This window comes from Panthera pardus, unplaced genomic scaffold (genome assembly GCF_024362965.1).
Source record: "Panthera pardus isolate Hobbes unplaced genomic scaffold, ASM2436296v1 HiC_scaffold_7, whole genome shotgun sequence".
In the NCBI taxonomy this organism is placed as follows: domain Eukaryota; kingdom Metazoa; phylum Chordata; class Mammalia; order Carnivora; family Felidae; genus Panthera; species Panthera pardus.
The window spans coordinates 73309146-73328477 of record NW_026527002.1 but is presented as its reverse complement, the minus strand read 5'-3'; the positions used below and the strand labels follow the sequence as shown (position 1 = coordinate 73328477).

Genomic DNA, 19332 nt, shown 5'->3' with positions numbered 1-19332 from the left:
ACTTTCCTGCGGTGGCCACAGCAGAGGGGCCGTGTGCAGGTGCTCTGGCCCGCGTTTGGGGAGCAGAAACAGGCCATCCCCGTCCCGCCCTGTCGGAGTTCCCGACCCACAGAATCCACGAGAGTGATGAACGGGCTGTGGCTTGGCACCAGTGGGAGTGGGGAGGTAGGCTCCACGGCAGTAGCTAACTGGAACGTGAAGTAAGATCTCGTGCTCACAGTCACCCGTGTGTCATGTCTATCGTTAGTCTCCATGCCCGAGTGGAAGCTTTCTGAGTGCACAATCGTTGCCTCTTCTGTTTACAGCTTTTCCTGGCACCTAACAGAGGACACGGCCTAGAGGAGTTGCTCAGTAAATATTTATGAAACGAATGAATGAGTTTTTAAACGTAGGCACAGAAATAGAGGACCAGGAAGAATCGGTCCTCAGCCTTCTTCCGGCCAAAGCAAAGAGGAAAATGTGAGTCTCGCACGATTCCCAGGGACGGTGAGATAAAAACCACAGCGAAGCTCTGGAAAAGCCTAGATGTTTCTGGCACGATTGGCTGCAGTCATTTTTTTCTCTTGCCTTATCCTTTTCCATCATCTTCCTAGATGGTGAGAGATGTTCCACGGTTTAGGTTAGGTCTTACCTCGTTCCTTGCCAAACCTAGAAGATCCTGGAAACTCTTACGTGCTCCAAAAATATTTAGTGAATGAGACCTCCTTGCATCCAAAGCCACAGGGCCAAGTTTTACGTCCGCGCAAGTAATACAAAACTGAGCTCTTAATCTGGAAAGGAAAGGATCAGCTAATTAATATGCAACGTCAGCAGCCTCGTGTATTTTATGGTTCAAAACAAAACTGCATGTCCTTTAGCCCAGTCGATTTCCTGTTTGTTATCACATTAGGCCTAGTCCAAGGCAGATGGAAAATTTGAAGGACATCTCCAGCCATTAAGACCGGCATAAATCTTTCAGAACGGCATATAAATACGTAATCCTTCCCATTAACATTTTTTGGAATTAGGGTTTACACAATTTCTTGATTAAGCAGGAGCTCTTTTGCGTAGTTCTGTTCCTTTCAGCTGATTATAGGACCCCCTCCCCCGCTCCAAATCTATAGTCCCGGGCCTGAATCCCCGGTGATGTTGATTTTGCTTTCAAGGCAGGTTCTGTTCAAAATCCCATACAAAGATCTTTGTTGGTGCTGTCCTTGACCTTCACTCTGTCTGTGTGTTTTTGTCGTCGGCTCGCGACAAAGAACAATGCTTCTAGCACCTGGGTTGCAGCCCTCTGTGCTCAGAACATCTGTGGTCTTCAGGGTAGCACCAAGCACCGTCACCAGCGTCTCTATTTCATACACAGAAGGATGAAGGCACAGGACGATTGAACCCGCCTAAGGTCACAGCAAGAAAGTGGCAGAGCCAGGAGCTGAACCTTGGGCTGCTTTGGCCCCAAGGCAGTATTCTTCTGGCCCTGCTGGAAGGCGCAGAAGGCAAGCTGGTATTTTGTAGAGCTGCTCCTATGTGCCAGGCACTACACTGGGCCCCATACGTCTCTTTTGTCATTTTATAGCCACAGTATAAAGGACACATTTGTATCCCCACGTCACATATTGGAAAGCTGAGGCTCAGCGATGGTTAGCACTTGGCCCGAAGTCAAGCAGCTACCAAATAGGGTGTGTGAATCTTGAAGCCAGGATTCAGGTTCGCTCTGAGAGACTCTGCACACTGCTCTTTTCTCTAAGCGAGAGTTTCAACATCAGCTCATGAAAGCTTTTCATCTGTGCAGCTGGTGCTTCCTTTGGTGTGGTCTAACAGATGGTCGATTCCATGGGAGGCCAGAGGTGTCCTGTGACCTTGAGGTAATAGTTAAACGTCTCGGACTCTCAGCGTCTCTGACCGTAAAATGGACTTATGACATTCTCCTTCCCTTGCCCACCCCCAAGACCTTGGGAGGACCAGCTTTTGGCCTGAATAAAAAAACTATCTGTCCCAAACCCTCACTTTACAGATGGAGATACTGAGGCTTGGATAGGCTGCTTAGCTTCTCCAAGTTGCTCAATGAATCGATGACCGAAACTGTATGAGATCCCTGGAGTGTCAGTCAGCTAATGCTTTGTAACAACTGCTGAGGTTCATTGTAATGTTACAGACCTAACTCTCATGCACGTAAGATGAATATATGTCAAAGATTTTTTTTTTTTACACAACTCATTAAGTAATGAGAGTGATTGATGTTGAGACCAGCTCAAAGGAGATTTTCTTTTTTTTTTTTTTAACGTTTATTTATTTTTGAGACAGAGAGAGACAGAGCATGAACGGGGGAGGGTCACAGAGAGAGGGAGACACAGAATCTGAAACAGGCTCCAGGCTCTGAGCTGTCGGCACAGAGCCCGACGCGGGGCTCGAACTCACGGACCGCGAGATGGTGACCTGAGCCGAAGTCGGACGCTTAACCGACCGAGCCACCCAGGCGCCCCTCAAAGGAGATTTTCAAGAACAGAGGGATATACAGACAGTCAGGAACGCTGCAATGAATTCCCTAAAAGATGCACAGCAGGTTACCATTCAAAAGACCATAAAACATAACGTTTGGGGTTATCTTTTCTATAGCGCACAAAACCATTGCATCTCTCCAGCACAAAACCCATTTGCATTGCTATCAGTTTTCTCTGAGTTAACTTTTGTCCCTAAGGAGTGGTAAAATAGCATCCTCCGTAGATAGTCAGCCAAAGGTGCAGATATCTATAGGTCAGAAGATCCCCAGAGGGCTTTCAGTGCTCTACCAAAAGGGCTCTAAAGAATCTCTTTTGCCGATTTCTAACTTTCCCGATATAGAAAACCACAGAAATTTCAATAGCTTGCAATCATAAGCATTTATTCATCCATCACAGGTCAGGAGGCAGAGGCAGTGGGAGGGCTCTGCTCCCCTCCGTCTCATTCTGGGGGCCCAGGCCGGAGGGGGCAGCGGCTGTCTGGAGCACGTTCTTGTCAGAGTGGGGGCCAAGGCTCCCAAAGAAGCACAACCACGTGATGCGTCTTAAGGCCTCACCTGGGAAATGGTACATTTTTACTTCCGCCCATATTCCACTAGCCAAAGCAGGTGACAGGAACCAGCCCAACATTAGTGGGAAGTATGGTGCTCCCATGGCTGTGGGGGATGGATATGTGCTGAGCAGTGGTAAGCATGTCGAGTTGTGCGAAGACTTGCAAAAACCATGTGGACACAGAGGCACTATGTAAACATACAGGAGCAAGAGGGTTTTAAGTGTGGAGATCAGTTGTGACCACCGGCCCCACCCCCCTTTCCAGAAGTGGAAGAAAGTAGGGTTGGCCAGCCGAAGGTTAAGTTTGGAAATGAGCTCGCTCTGATGCTTGCTTTCGTGACATAATCTTCTAATACCGGCCGGGCTCTCGTGGAGATATTTTACACGCTCACCTGCACTGGCAAATGGGTGCTGGCCGCTGAAAGTCCGTTGAGGAACACGTTTCTTAAGTAGGGGGACGTCTAGCTCTTAAGTCTGCAGAACCGTGCCTGGGGCGGATACAGAATGCCACGATACTCATGGCCACGAGAGGGGGTTTTCCTGGAAGAACTTTGAGAAATATTTGAAGTTAGAAGAAGGCAACAGCTGTAATAAGGCACTTGCAACGAATACATGGTATATAATATTTAATGAATTCATTTTTTTAAGTTCATTTATTTATTTTGAGGCAGAGAGAGCATGAGCAGGGGTGGGGCAGCGAAAGAGAGAGAGAGAGAGAGAGAGAGAGAATCCCAAGTGGGCTCAAACTGTCAGCGCAGAGCCCCACGCAGGGCTCGAACCCACAAATCATGAGATCATGACCTGAGCCCAAATCAAGGGTCGGACGTTGGACTGACTGAGTCACTCAGGCGACCTTTCATAAATTACTTTAATGTGTTGCTCTATGTTTAAGTTTGTCAGAAATAACTAGCAGAAAAAACACCTCATGGCCAACAACCAAAGATGAAGTTGGGGTGTCATCCACGGGGAAGCCTGAGACCAGGGTGGGAATCGCAGAATCACAGAACCTGAAACTTCTTCCTAGAGCAGGGCTGCGTCCAAGTGCGGCCTCGATGAAGCCGAGGAGATGGGGAACAGGCTGGGGGAGCACGGTTTCCCCAGAAGTGGGGGCCCAAAGTCTCTTCCTCTTAATTCCATTTTTCTTCCTCTTCCTCCTCACCTGGTCCCGGGCCCGCTGGCTGCTACCATTTAGGAATTGCGCCCCCTGGTGTCAGGTGCTGTGCACTACACTTCACAGAAGCCCCACGGCTTTATGCCACCTGCCGAGTCAAACCCTGGCCGGAACTTCCACCCGTGAAGTCCGCGTGAGGCGGTTTCAGAAAATTTACAAACGAGCACCCACTTCAAAGGGAGCCTTAAGTCAATACACTAGGCTGCTCTGCCTTTGAGGAAGAAGGCTGAGATGTTCTTTGCGTCTTTGCCTTCATCTATTTGTAGCATCAAAGGAAAAGTCAAAACGATGAAATTCTACCTAACATGATGTTGTGCAAATATTACACGAGCTCATCTTTCTGTGACCTCCTGAGGAAGTTATTATGGCCATAATACTTAATATGTATGTCATAAAGAGATAATAGAAATGGAAAATCAGGTTCAAAGAGATTAATGACAGGTCAGACGGCAAGAATAACGTAGCCCCCAAATCTACCTGTAATGCAACATTAAGCCCTCTGGGTTAGAGTGAGTTTCAAACCTCACCACCACCGGGTGAGGAAAATAGAGCTCTTAAGTTTGCAGAACCGTGCCTGGGGCGGATAGAGAATGACATCTCCATTTTCCGGAAGGGGAAACTGAGTCTGAGAGATCCGACTTGCCTTCCCCGAGGCCGCTTAGCCAGTGTGCCAGTGTCGGGACCGAAACCTAGATCCTCCGACGTTTAACCCTGTGTTATCATTGCCTTCCTCTGAAACACCGGAATGATAGTCTTTTGCGAGTTTCACATTCCCTGAGGAAAATTTTGTCTCGTCGTGAAGACCTTTCCAATAATAGGGACACCACCTTCTGGGCATTAAAGAAAAATCTAGGTCTGAGTTTTTGCTCAGCCACTGCTCTTTGATTTACATAGATTCCACATATATCCTTACAGTTAATATTCGGACAACCCGCATACATTCTCTTTTTTTCATTAAAATTTTTTTAAATGTTTATTTATTTTTGAGAGAGAGAGAGAGAGACAGAGTGTGAGTGGGGAAAGGGGCAGAGAGAGAGGGAGACACAGGATCCGAAACAGACTCCAGGCCCCGAGCTGTCAGCACAGAGCCCGACGTGGGGCTCGAACTCACGGACCGCGAGATCATGACCTGAGCCGGAGTCGGACGCTTAACCCACTGAGCTGCCCAGGCGCCCCAACGCACAGACATTCTTAAAGGTGCATTTGTGCGGAACCTACATCATTGGACGGTGGTGGGAACTGAACGAGGTGGAAAAGGAAAGGTGCTTGGCACGGGGCCCGCCACCGAGCAGGCGCTCGGCAGGTGGTTGGGGTGCCGGTTACACAGCCGTGGGATTCCTGGGAAGGCAACTGGCTGGAGATCTTCAAGCAGAGACCAAAGAATGCGGCTACAGATTGGAACTGATTAACATTTTATAGGCCGGGGTCACGATCCCTTAGTGGAATGTGAAGTCCTTGGAGTGGGTTCATGTTACCGCCGAATTGTGTTGTCTGCCCCCCCCCCCCCGCCCTGCCCACCAAGTTCGTTGGTTGACTCTCTAACCTCCGGTGCTTCAAGACGTGACTGTCTTTGGAGACAGGGCTTTTAAACAGGTGCATAGGTTAACGGAGGCGGCTAGGGTGGCCCTCATCCAATCTGACTGGTGTCCCTGAAGAGGAGAGTTGGACGCATAGACGCCAGGGTGTGCACACACAGGAAAGAACCACGTGAAGCCGGGCGAGACGCAAGCCAAGGAGAGCGGCCACGGAAGAAACCAGCCCTGCCTGGCACTTGGTGTTGGACTTCCAACGTCCAGGGTGGTGAGAACGTAATTTTCTGCTGCTTAAGTCCCCCAGCCTGTGGCGTTTTGTGACGGCAGTGCTGGCAAGGTCGTACAGGCTGTGACATCAGTGTTTCATAAAATGCGGAATAGCAAATATCACAGGGTATCATCGCATCACGATAGCACTGTTTCGGTTATTTCTACGTCGATCGTATTACGTGGGCTGGGCTGTGATATAAAATGCGTCACCAAAGACGGAACAGCACCGGACTTGACACCCCAAACTTCTCTCCTAATTTGGATATCATATTAATTATTATTATAATGAACATGTTCATATTCACAGTATGTCAGTTAGTATGTATTAAGTGCCTCTAAGTGCCAAAGGTTTATAAATGTGAACTCCCCTACTCTGGAAACATCCCTTCGAGGTAATTATTATTCCTATTTTACCGGTGAGGCTGAGACTTGGTTATTTAAACTGTCCAGGGTCAAACACCAAGCATTTTTTAGAGCCATGATTCTTGCCCAAAGCAGGCTATCTCAAAATAGGCTTTCCCTATTCAGCATCATTGTGCAGCTACCCATAATCCTCTGCCCAGTTACTTAGCACCCAGGCATCAGCTTCCCCTCTGCAAAGAATTCAGTGATGGAAATTAGGAAGACCTTGGACTTAATAGGCTCTGTGCACGCGATTGGCTAAGGGTACAATGGGCCTTTGATGATTGCGGTAAGAACACGGAGCGCGTCTCCAGTTGGCATGGAGCTTTTCTTCTTGTCGCTAAGGTAAACGGAGCATCGTGATGTCTGTGGGGGCGGGTAATGAGGCACAAAGGTCTGGTCCATCAGGACTGGAAGGAGGTGAGAAAATGGCCCTGACACTCCTTGTCTGAAGGCACTGTGAATAGAGTCTTTGCCCACAGTATCCAGCCCTCCTGTGCAAGCAGGCTCCCGGCCAGACGCTCTTGAAAGCAGGTACATGGGCTCATTAGCAGGGAAATGGCAGTGGGTAATCGGAATATGTAAATGGCATGGGCAAACAGGGTGTTTTAACAATCAAGACCCGGAGAGAAGGAGCTTAATTTGGTAGAGAGAAAGGAACAGACTGCCCAGGGAGCCAATTACTGGAGCCAGAGGCTAGATGCTCAGCTTAGGGAACCCACAGTCAGAGCACAGAGAGGCTGGGACACTGGGTGAATTTGTTTCCACCTCTAAAATGCCAAGTGACCCGCGACCCTGCTTTTTTCCAGATACCAATTTGTGCGGACTCTCTTTCCTAAATCCCTCATCCTTCCCTCGTCTCAGGGATCTGCCAGCACTTTCCTTCCGGACCTCAGCATCTCAGCTGGGCACCACAGTAGTCCCGCAGCTGTTTTCATGGAATTCGTTTCTCCCACTCTCAATCTGTCCTCTACGGAATCATCAGAAAGCCCTTTCTGAAACCACCTGGGACACATCACTCCATCCTTAAAGCACCTCAAGGTCCCCAAATTCATAAGCCTGGCATGTAGGCAAGCCTGCCCCACGGGGCCCCTGCTCCATTCACACTTCCAGACATCTTGCCCTGGAAATTCCATGCATTGTCTTGACTTCCAGCCTTTGCATATGCTGAGCCTTCCGCCAGGAACAGCATTCTCAGACAGTACATCTCAGTAGCTAAAAGCACAGACTCCAGATAACCTTGGCCCCAACCCTGGGGCCATTAGCTCTTAGCCACGTGAGCTTGAGCAGGGTACTTAAGCCCTCCAAGTGTCATTTCATCATGATTAATACAGAGAACAACAACCGTGATTCCTACCTCATAACTTTGCTGCTAGGATAGATGAGATCATCCGTATAAAGCTTAGCCCAGTGTCAGGCACACAGTAAGCACTCAATTAATGTAAATAACGATGATGATGGATAAACATGTACCATGAGTCAGGTCATCAAGATGTGATGATGATACAGAAATGAGTAAAATTGATTTGCATTGTTGATCTCATCTTTTCAACTAAATATGGAATTAGATACTCAATTTTCTTTTTTTTTTTTCCCTCCTGTTACCCACAGAGAGCCATTCATGAAACAGGAAATCAGTAAATGCCCACTGGAAGGATTAATGAATGAATTCATTAATGGATGAAGTGAATATCTTAACCCAATACAGGTTTCCCCCGCTACCTGCAAGGAGACCTTTCCTACCAAACCTTTCCTCAGCCCAAATGGCATAAAGCGAAGAAGCAATTAATACAGAATTTTTTTTTTAATAGCGTTTCCAGACCCTGAAGAAAACCTTTCTTCGGCTTTTCTGATACCTTAGGACACATTTTGCTAACGGATGCACAAAATAAATGGAGATGAACCACAGATGTTCCCAGATACAGGTCAGCGCCCCGGCAGTTGGAAGGCGTGATGCTGAATGCAGTTCCCAGTAAAGGAGCTGGGTGGCACTACCTTCCCCACTGGGGACGAGTGCTGTCTCTGAAATGGCTCAAGGCAGAGCATACCTTGAAAGCTGTCACTTTCTGCCTTTTTGTTGTTGCTGTTGCCGTTTTCGTAAAAGCGAAAGCCTTTTAAGATTTCTTTCAGTTGGTAAACACAGGTAGGTCTTTCATAAAAGTCAAGCGGCATAACGTAAACTTTCGCAAAGCTGGGGATACCTGTATATTTAAAAGGAGAAGAAAAGAAATGATATTAAGAAACGCCCAAAATAAATGTAAAGGTGAATGTAAGACCTGCAAATACAAGGCAGGGAAAAGAAACGCTTTCTCCAATTGAGAACAATCTAAGCGAAGTCCTTTAATTATTGCCATCTGGAGTGAAGGTGAACGCCATTTGGCTTGGAGCTCATTCATTCGCCATCCCGCCTGGCTTGAGCTGCCTTCCACAGTCCTATGTCCAGACTCCTTCGAGTAATTTAGTAAATGTGCCCGGTACATCACGGGCTCTCGGTCTAGCTCAAAATGGAGTCCGAGGTAGGGAGGTTGGGAAATTATCCCACCTTATAGATAAGGAGACAGGCTGGGTATGAGTCCAACAACTTGCCCAAGGCCACGAAGCTCAAAGTCACAGAGTCAGGGCTAGAATTCGAATCAGGGTCTAAATTCCATACCGTAAGCTGCCCTCATCTTCTGGGTGCCTTTTGCCTTTCTCCTGATTCATTCCCAGAAAGCTTCCTCCCCTGCAAGGGACCGAGAGTTCATGTGCCCTAATGTAGAGTGATATGACATCCAGGAAAAGGAAAACAAAGCAAAAACATGGAGCGAGGTAAGAGGACAGCACCTTTGATGGTTTGCTGTGGTTGAGTTTTCAAGAGTAAAGAATACACAGAGGGAAGCCTTTGGCCTGGACTGTGACAAGACCCAAAATTGGAGTTTGCCTGGTCTCCTCCGAACAGGCAATGGGTGTCTGTCTCCTTAGGAGATGCAAAGACCTGTCTCACTGGCTCCTCCCAGAGGTAGATTTATAACCAGGTGCAGAGCAAGCATTTTGGGGACACTGTTACTCGGTTAGCAGCAGTTTTATGGAATCCTATGATAGTGAGGCATCCTTAAGCCCACGGATGGTGAAACCGGCAGAAGCATGATGGGCAGGAAAGACGATTTTGTATCCAGGAGATGTGTCTGTTCTACCGGAGACACATCTTCCCCCAACCACGACTGGAAGGTCCAATGTAATCAATCTGCCACCAGGTGGCTGGCTGAACCATCGGAGAAGGTGCCATCCTGGAGGCTGAGCGTTGGTCCCCTCTGTTTGCGGATCAGGCAAAGTGCAGTAGTGTTGGCAATGGTCGCCCCCAGAATATTAACAGAGGGTACTTCTGGGCAACCAGACGACAAATTATGCTTGCTGCCTTTTTGCTGCTTGGTATGCCATACTTTCTCTACAACGACTAGGCATTTCTTGTGCAACAAATAATAGCAAATTTAAACGTGGTCTAAAACAGGGGCGCCTGGGTGGCTCAGTCAGTTAAGGATCTGACTCTCGGTTTGGGCTCAGGTGATGCTCTCGGTTCATGGGATCGAGCCCCGCTTGGGGCTCTGTGCTGACAGTACGGAGCTTGCTCGAGATTCTCTCTCTCCCTCCCTCTCTGAAAATAAATAAGCTTAAACAAAAATGTTCTAAAACAGTCATTTCGTGTGTTTAGGGAACCGGGTGACAGGGTAGGCAGGGCCCCCGTTAGCTTGTGCCCGTGAACCTGAGATTCCGTCCTGCTCATTTGATTACAGAAATAGTCACTGGAATGTCATGTCTCCGTAAGCATGTTTCTGTCCATCTGGTCACTCGAGGCTGACAGCCCTGGGAAGCAGGACATACAGGGGGAGGAACTGAGGCTCGGAGAAGATCTTTTGACCCCTCTCTCCTTACACATTCCCAAGAAGTCTCCCTGTCTGCAGGAGAGGAGTTCATTGGCCCTAATGCACAAGATGAAGGCCAGGAAAAGCGAAAACAAAACCAAATCAAAGGCATAGGGGAGGGGTATCAGTTGGCAAATCTGAAGACTAGGAATTGGTCGGGTTTTCAAGGTCACACACTGAGGTCGTGCAGAACTGGGATGCAAAATGGCCAGCGGAATGCCTTGTTTGTACCATGGCCCCCAGCCTGCCTTTCTGGATTCTGTGTTCCTGAGCTCTGTGCTGGTAGCCACACCCAGTTGGTACCTGGGGCTCTCAGGGACTTGAAGCCTCAAAGAAGATTCCTTTCAATGGAATAGAGTCATTTGATTTTGGTTAGCTGGAATCCGTGCTAGAGGCTGTTGAGATTACACAGTCCCACAGACAACACTGTGAGTGAGTGCATCCTGTTTTTCGTGACGTTTCCAAACCTCCTACCTGAACAACACCGCGCTGGATTGTAAAACCATTGAGCAAATCAATTTCCAAACTACATGGCAGTTTCCCTATCACCGGATTTAAGTGGACCAGGGTTATGAATTTGATATTGACTTTACCTCATGCTTTATGGGAGGCATGAACACAGCCCCTGCACTTGATCTTAAAACATTAATATTTGGGGGCGCCTGGGTGGCTCGGTCGGTTGAGTGTCTGACTTCGGCTCAGGTCACGATCTCGCGGTCTGTGAGTTCGAGCCCCGCGTCGGGCTCTGTGCTGACAGCTCGGAGCCTGGAGCCTGTTTCGGATTCTCTGTCTCCCTCTCTCTCTGCCCCTCCCCTGTTCACGCTCTGTCTCTCTCTGTCTCAAAAATAAATAAACGTTAAAAAAAAAATTAAAAAAAACCAAAAAAAACAAAAAAAACAACATTAATATTTGACAGTCTGGGGCTCTCGTCAAAATAGAAGTGTCTTCATGGGCCCAAGGATCCAAATTGTGATTCTGAAAATCTGAACTTTCGACTAATTGCGCCGTAACGACGTCTTCTTTCTACGGGGTCCTTGACTAGTCTCCTTTTGCGCTTATCTGGAGAGTCTTTGTGTTTTAAGTTCTGTCACAATGTTTTTGTCACCATGTTACTTAAGTCACAGTGAATACTAAGACTCTAAGAATAAAGACTTTCACGTCGGTAAAAGGCAAAACCCAAAATCTCATACACAAACACACAGCAAATGCTTGTGAGCCAGGCATTGTTCTGGGGGCTTTACCTTCCGCATTCAATACTCATCACTGGTTCACGAGCCTACAGCACACCAGACATCCTTCTAGGCTTCAAGGGTAGGACTCTTGAGGCCCCGCTCCGGCCTGGTGAGATAATAGTGACCAAGTAAACAAAATGCAAACAGGATCATTTTAGGCAGTGATAAAGGTAACAAAACAGGACGGGGTTGAGGGCAACTTCAGAGAAGGCAGGTGCTCCCACATGCAGACAGAACTGTTCCCTAGGCATCGGGATTGCACTGGGATGGGAAGCTGGTGCAGGCGCTGGTGGGTCGGGGATGAGCACGGGTGGCTGAGCTTCCCTTTGGAGCGCCTCTCTCTTAGGCTCCTCCCTTTCTCTGCTCTTTTCCTCCTTCCAGAGTTTCCACTGACTGGTTCCTGACCAGCCCCCGACTCCTTGCTGAGCATCGGTCTCTTCCTCAACGTGTGTGGGGGTCCCACTGCGCGCAGTCACATTTCCATCAGCCAGTCCACGAGGTCTACGCCAAGCCCGTCCCGCAGCCCAGTGACCCACGGATGATCGGTCTCAGTCGGGTTGTGGCTCTTATTTTCCATTAGGTTTCCATATGAGAGTCACTTTCTGGGCAAACTCTTCTGTGGCATTAAGCGGTTTATTTGTTTGTGCCAATACAACACTGTTGAATGATTTCAGCCTGTGTACAGTTTAACTCCTTTCTTAAAGCTACCCTTACTGGTTCCGAGATTTCTAAGGTTCTCCCCTCTGGCATTCATTCACACAGATCCTGTACCTTCTTTCCTTATGCCCGCACTCACACTTCCTCTCCCCTCCCCACGCCTCTCCACCCCCTCCCCTCTCCTCTGCCTACCCCTTCCCTCTCCCCTCCCCTCTCCCCTGCTCACCTCCTCCCCTCTCCTTTCCCCACCCCTTCCCCACCTCCACCCCTCTCCCTCCCACCCCCTGCTCACCCCCTCCCCTCTCCACCCTCCCCCACCTCCTCCCCGTCCCCTCCCTGTCCCCTACCCATCTTTTCTCTCCATACCTGTCCCCTCCCCCATCCCCTCTCCTCCTGGCTCCTCCCCTTCTCTCTCTTTTTCTCCTTGGCAAACTCTCTCAGGCAATCCAGAGCTGGCAGTCCTTTGCAGGCCTTCTGATGGCTCTTCTCTTATGCACTAGGGATAGCTCCTTGACTTGGCCTTGCTCTCGGCTCCTCCCCCGCTCCCCACCCTGTCCAAGCCAGCCAGGGAGCCTGGAGTGAGTGGGAAGGCAAGGAGGCACCAGGTACCAGGAATGAAACCGGTGGCCCTGTGGGAGGGAGTGAGCGGGGAGCTATGTTCGAAGTGCTGGACCCTCACTGTCCTCTGCCAGTGACTTCACAAGATCTAGTCCCCGCCCAACAGTGGCCTCACCTCCCTCTGCTCTCCCCTGCACTCGCTGGGCTCCATCCACACCTAGGCACTTGGGGTTCTGCTGCCTGGGAGGCTCTTCCTGACATTTCCTTAGTTGCCCCTGATTGCCACTTGGGTCTCACCTCAAAATGTCACCTCACAGTGAGGCCTTCCAGGACCAGCCAATGTAAGGAAGCTTCCCACTTCTGGCACAGCAGGCTAATTTGTTTCCTCATAGCACTGGCCGCTACTGGAAATCACACTATGTTTGTTTTCTGGTACTGTCTTCCACCTTTCTAGAATGCACTCTTGGAGCGCAGGGATGTGCTGTGTCCCGGTGGGAGAACATGGTCCCTCTCAGTGGAAGCTCCCTCCCTTGGGGTTTAGTAACTGAATGAATGAACAGAGACTCGGGCAAGAGAGGGAATGCCTTGCTGGAGCCCACGTTAGGAGCCAAGCCAATTCCACGAGTTCTCTCTCTTCAACCCTCTGCTCCACCGAGCGGTCAAGGCCAAGGGCCAAGGGCCAAGGGCCAAGGGAGGTGAGGGCAGCACTAGCCACCATGAACCAGAAACCAAACAGGGCGCCGCCCAGGGTCGGTGGGCTCGCGCCGCGCTGGGCCTCGGCCAACCCAGCAACTTGGATGTTACTTCCAAAGCCAAGCGGCAGGACTGGGAGGCGAAAGGAAAACGTAAAGCTGCCGAGGCCGCAGGCCGACCGACGAATCCCCCCGCCCCACGCCCGGCACCCCGGGCCCGCCTCCCCTTCCCCTCTTGGCCCCCGCGCCCCGCCCCGGGGAAAGCCCCAACGCCCCGGGGAGCGCGGGCAGCCCCGCGCGGGCGACCGCAGCACAGACGGGCCCGCAGGGCCCGCAGGACGCGCAGGGGTGGGGGGCGGCGGGAGGGGGAGGCGGGGCCCCGCGGGGGCCTCCCGCCGCGACGGGGCGGGACAATGGGGCCCCACCCCGGCGAGGGAGGGAGGGAGGGAGGGAGGGGGGGCGCGGCGTGCGCTCGGCCCGCGGCGCGCTGGCTCGCGGCGGCGGCTGCGGGGCTGAGGCTGGAGCGGGCGGGGAGGGGCGCGGCGGGGGGAGCGCGGGGGAGGGCGGAGGCGGCGGCGGCGCGTGTGGCTGGCGGGCGGGCGGGCGGGCGGTTGGCACCGGGCTTGTAAATAAACTGCGATGCTGTCTCGGGCTCGCCGGCCCGGGTGCCGCCGCCGCCGCCGCCGCCCCGGAGCGCCGGTGCCAGGCTCCCGCCGCCGCGCGCCCTAGCGCCTCCGCGCCAGCCTCGCGCGCCCTCGCCCGCTGCCCGCAGTGCCCGGCCCGCGCCCCTCGGGGTCCCGCGGCTGACCCGCGCGGGATGTGACCCCCTTCCCGCCGCCCGGCCTCCCCAGCCCCCCGGGGGGCCCGCCGTCGCTTGCTTTTGGAGGGGGGGGGGTGGGTGGGGAGCGGCGCGCGGATCATGGCATTGGAGTTCCCGGGCTTGCAGCCGCCGCCGCCGCCTCATCCACGCACCCCGAGCGCCCCTTCTTCCCGGAGCAGCAGCGGAGAAGGCGAAGCGGCCGGCGGGGGCGAGGCAGATGGGGCTCAAGGCGCGCAGGGCGGCGGGGGCGGCTGGCGGCGGCGGCGACGGGGGCGGCGGCGGCGGGGCCGCTAACCCGGCCGGAGGGGACGCGGCGGCGGCCGGCGACGAGGAGCGGAAAGTGGGGCTGGCGCCCGGCGACGTGGAGCAAGTCACCTTGGCGCTCGGGGCCGGAGCCGACAAAGACGGGACCCTGCTGCTGGAGGGCGGCGGCCGCGACGAGGGGCTGCGGAGGACCCCGCAGGGCATCGGGCTCCTGGCCAAGACCCCCCTGAGCCGCCCGGTCAAGAGGAACAACGCCAAGTACCGACGCATCCAAACTTTGATCTACGACGCCCTCGAGAGACCGCGGGGCTGGGCGCTGCTCTACCACGCGCTCGTGTGAGTACCCAGCCGCTCGGCGGCGCAGGTTGGGCCCGGGGGCGGGGGCCGGAGCCGAGAGGGCTCCGGGGCTTCAAAGCCCAGGGGCGCCCGTCTGCCGAGGGGGAACACCGGTCTGTCCTCAGTGTTTCTCCGCTGTGCGTGTCCGTGTGTCTGTGAGCCACTCTCTGGGTGTTGGACACCAGGGCTTGAAAGATGCAAGCGTGATTACCCAGCTAATTTGGAGATTGGATTGGCATGTCTGTGGGCGCGCGGGTGCGCATTTATGGCACCTTCTCCGGATGTTGGTATCGAAGCTTAAAAGAATGATGTGGTTTTTCCAATTAACGTGGAGGTTGAACAGCATAAAGCGGATCCTCCCCTATGCTCTGTTTCTGCTTGGGGTGGGTCCCTTCTCCTGGGATCGCTACGGAGTTTAGATGATGCATCTTGGAGTTGGGGATGGGAGTGGAACACTGCCCATAGTGGGGTGTGTGTGTGTGTGTGTGTGTGTGTGTGTGTGCGCGCGTGTGCGTGCGTGTGCATGAGCGCGGGTATCAGTTGCTTGCTTGTGCTGCCCCTCCTAGGGCTCCATCCTGGTGTAGAACCTGGTGTTGCTCTAACTGGGAGCTGGGACTGGTCAAAATGCGTGTCTTTGGGTTATTTTTACGGAAGTTAATGAACACGAGAGCGAGAGTACGAGAGAATGAGAATATCTCAGGATCGAACCTGGAGAGCTGGGGCTTAACGGTGCCAAGAGATGAGGGCCGCAATTTATTTTGGCTGAATACCTGCATGATTTGGTCCTCATATTCCCTCCACCTCAGCTGCTGCCCCTAGCCTGGCCTTGGCTGGACAGGGGTGCGGGCCCCGTGAAGGGGCCTGGGCTGGAGGTTTGACCCGAGGCACCCTTCCCCTAGAAAGAGCCTCCTTGCTAGTCAGGATGAAAATGCGTTGCCGGAGAAGGAAGATGGAACTCCCTTCTGCACCTGACACTTGGGACAGAAAATCTTATACTTGGGGAGAGAGACAGGATGTAAATGGTGACGTTCCACCCAAGAGAGGAAATCAGAACTGTCGGCACACCCCAGGGCTGGCAGGGCATTTCCAGTTACCCCTTGCCTCCTGTCTGTGGCTTAGTCATTCTGATGGCTGCTTCTTGGGAAGCTGTACGTTACCAGCATTTTCGCGGAGAATTGGTCATAAGTTTGGCCCCTCCTGTGCCTTCAGTGGTGGATATTCCCCTGTGTCCTCCTGCATTTGACCCATGACGGATGTGGTCCCAGGGAGTTCAGGGAGCCTTGGAGTTGCTGCCTGCCAATCATCCTTGGTTGAATTGCTGTTCCAGATTTGGCCACCAGGTGGGGGCGTCTGCACAGGACCTCAGACTTGGCAACAGGTTTCTTTGGAGAGGTTGCAGAAGCCTGGAGAGGATGCCTCCCTGAAACTGGCAGGAGGGAGGGGGGCATCCGGCCAGGAGGAGCTGGCAGGAGGGAGGGGGGGCATCCGGCCAGGAACATGAATTTTGGATGGTCCAGACTCCAGCATCCACTTCTGCATGAATTTGCAGGTGTTAGTGGCTGGAGAGAAGGGTTACCAGAATCTTCTACTTGCTTTCTTCAGGTGGTAAAAAGCGATTGAAAATACATTCATTTCTGTTTCTAGCACTGTATTTAGTTAAACTGAACTGAAGGGGGTTCAGTTAAATTGGCTAATTAGTTAAATTAATACTGGAATGTGATAACGAAAAAAGGCACTACAATGATTTGAATGCACACAAACATACCTACCCAGACTCGACCTGCCTTTTGCATGTGAGTGGTGCTCACCATTTATTGGCTGACTTCCAACCCTGGGGTCCCACGGCAGCTTGTGGGGTACCTCTTTCTTTCTTCTCCTCCCACCATTCTCAGCTAGCACCCCTGCGCTGCCTTGTTCAGCCTGGAGGAGGCATAGCTAAGGCCTGTTACTGACGGAGTCTCGGTTTTATCCTTCTTTCAAATTATCCCATCACGCGGAAGCAGGTTTGAGACTGCCAAAGCCTGTAGCCTCAGTTTCCCCGAGAGGGCCAGGAAAATCTGAGAGTGTGGGATGAGGAAGAGGTGAATGCCCAACCAGATGCTTTCAGACATGCAGATCATTTATTTCATTGAACTCTCTCCAGGATCTTATGAGGTGGGAATTACTATCTACGCTTTATAGATGAGAGTAAGAATACTTCAATGGGACCACTTGTCCAGGATCACACAGCTACTGCTCTGGATGCTCACATCCGAATGCAGTGAATCAACTCCTGTTTTGGGAGCCTGGATCCCAGTTCTGACCCTCTGCCAACAATTTGGGGGCTCTGGGTATTTCACTAGGCATCCCTGGGTGCCCCTCACCCCACTGGTAACACAGGGCTCTTAGGAACGCCTCTGCCCTCACTTGCTGGCTCCCGGCTGGCAATGGCTAGAAATGGAATTTGGAATCAAAATGGGCTAGTCAGAACCCAGGAAGCACAGTGGCAGGAGAACGCGGAGGGGGGCTAAGGTGCTGGTGGCAATGCCGGTTCTGATGGACCGGGAATCGCATACTTAGTTAGTGGGTGCATCGTACGCCCCTCCTCCAGCTCAGAAGGAAGTGCAGTCAAGTGAACAAATTGAACTTTTCATTGATGATTCAGGGTTTTGCAAGGCACTGAAATTCGTGCTCCGAAGCATCCATTATCCTGTTCTGGGCTGTAGCTAATGGCATGAGGGGGGCCGGGAAATTGGGCTGACCACGGGTTCACACGCTAGCACAAGCTTTTCTTTATATTTCAAATGAACCAGTTCTGTGAGATGCACTTGCCTCCCTTCTGCCCTAAATAGAGACGATACAGCAGATGCGGAAACCAAAGACCCTCACCCCCAGTCTTCTCCCTTTGCCTTAAATGACCATCCCTGTTTTCTCCTGGCTACTCACTTTCACCCTTGGCCCAGCTCTGGTGTCGTTTTCCTCCGGGAAGCTTTCGGCTGACCCGGCCGTCCCCACCCCACGTTGAGCTAGAATTGCCCTCCTCTGCAGTGCCCCCAGCTTTGGGATTTTGCACATTGCATTGGGTTGATCTGCTTGCTCGTCTCTGCCGTTGAACTGAGAGCTACTCGAGAGTTGGGCCGTGGCGTTCTCTGGCTTCGTTCTCAGTTTCCCGCGGGCTGCGGGGTCCGTGGTGGTTACTCGTGTACGGGTGAGCGGAAGAATACTCTCGGGTGAACCCAAACTGTGCTCTGTGCGGCTTTCCTGCTGTCACCACCATTGGCACCACAACACATAGGCACAGTCAACATTATAGGACGTTAGTGATAAGAATAGCTCACAGGAGTCTTAAAATGGACTGAGGGGAGGAGGGGGAAAGGGTGGGAGACCAGGCTTTGACCCCAGTGTGGCCCGTGCCTTCTCTGCATCCCGAGCCTGAAAAGGATTCTGCTGTTGCAGAGAAAGTGCTGGACTTGGAGCTCCCGTCCGGACTGACTGAAGTGTCTGTGACTTCGCACGACCTGCACGTTGGGGATGACGACACTCTGCTGTCATCTGAGTGAAATTAGCCCAACGTCAGGCCCTCAGGATTCATTGGTTGATTATGAATAAGGTCTCCCTAAAAGCACATACCGGGGCGCCCGGGTGGCTCAGTCGGTTAAGCGGCCGACTTCAGCTCAGGTCATGATGTCGCGGTCCGTGGGTTCAAGCCCCGCGTCGGGCTCTGTGCCGACAGCTCCGAGCCTGGAGCCTGTTTCCGATTCTGTGTCTTCCCCTCTCTCCGCCCCTCCCCCGCTCACACTCTGTCTCTGAAAAATTAATAAGCCTTAAAAAAAAATAAAAAAAAAAAAAGCACACACCACTGTTTGTTCTGGCACCTTCCGGGGACTCCCCCTTCCTAGCCTGTCAGTATAGAGATGCTGGGCTTCATCTTGCGGGATTGACACTGCACTCGCTTCCTGCTGCCCTCGCCACCCCCCTGCAGCCAGCCGGGTGTGATCACTCGCTCACCCGTTGACAGAGCGAGGGCAAATGGTCACAAGAAATACCCCCTGTTTGCATTCCCCAGCCCTAACCTCAACCCTAACCCTAACCTTAACCCTGAGGTGGGCTGAGCCCCGGGACATCATGAGAGGTGGGGCCCGAGGACCCAGCAGCTGCTCTGGAAAGGAAAAGCCCGGCTGGTGGACTTCTTAGCATGTTGACTAAAGATCCCTCTTTTTAAAAGCCGATCAGGATTCCAGGTGCTTTTTTTTTTTTTAATATGAAATTTATTGTCAAATTTATTGTCAAATTTAATATGGAATTTATTGTCCGGGTTATTTATCCATTCATCTGTCGATGGACATTTAGTTCCTTTCTACGTCTTGGCTGTTGTGAATAGTATTTCAGTAAACATGGAAGTGCTAACACCCCTAATTTCAATTCTTCTGGATAATGATCCGGAGGTGGGATGGCTGGGTCGTAGGGTCGTACTGTTTTTCGTTGTTGCGG

The 19332-nt window shown here is 52.1% G+C and overlaps 1 protein-coding gene and 3 long non-coding RNA genes across 5 annotated transcripts in view; 2 read left to right on the top strand and 2 right to left on the bottom strand.

Annotated features, from left to right (window-relative positions):
- Positions 1-2939: 2939 nt before the first annotated feature.
- Positions 2940-6506, bottom strand: LOC128775324 (uncharacterized). The gene is made up of 3 exons (XR_008419980.1): positions 5744-6506; positions 3422-3578; positions 2940-3217 (listed from the first exon to the last, which is right to left on the bottom strand). It is a non-coding gene; the product is annotated as an uncharacterized LOC128775324 (long non-coding RNA).
- A 256-nt stretch (positions 6507-6762) lies between these two features.
- Positions 6763-8312, top strand: LOC109273114 (uncharacterized). Of its 2 annotated transcripts, XR_002082771.2 has the most exons (3): positions 6763-6938; positions 7214-7445; positions 8216-8312. It is a non-coding gene; the product is annotated as an uncharacterized LOC109273114 (long non-coding RNA). The 2 variants fall into 2 exon arrangements; XR_008419979.1 differs by lacking the exon at positions 7214-7445.
- Positions 8313-8502: 190 nt separating this feature from the next.
- On the bottom strand, positions 8503-12321 carry LOC109273113 (uncharacterized). Its single transcript, XR_002082769.2, has 3 exons — positions 11545-12321; positions 9058-9153; positions 8503-8605 (listed from the first exon to the last, which is right to left on the bottom strand). It is a non-coding gene; the product is annotated as an uncharacterized LOC109273113 (long non-coding RNA).
- Positions 12322-13916: 1595 nt separating this feature from the next.
- Positions 13917-19332, top strand: part of KCNQ3 (potassium voltage-gated channel subfamily Q member 3) — a 306169-nt gene continuing 300753 nt past the window's right edge. Inside the window, exon 1 of the mRNA XM_019459690.2 lies at positions 13917-14862. Coding sequence (XP_019315235.2) covers positions 14480-14862 — 383 coding nt within the window. The 5' untranslated portion in view covers positions 13917-14479. The remainder of the gene's footprint in view (positions 14863-19332) is intronic.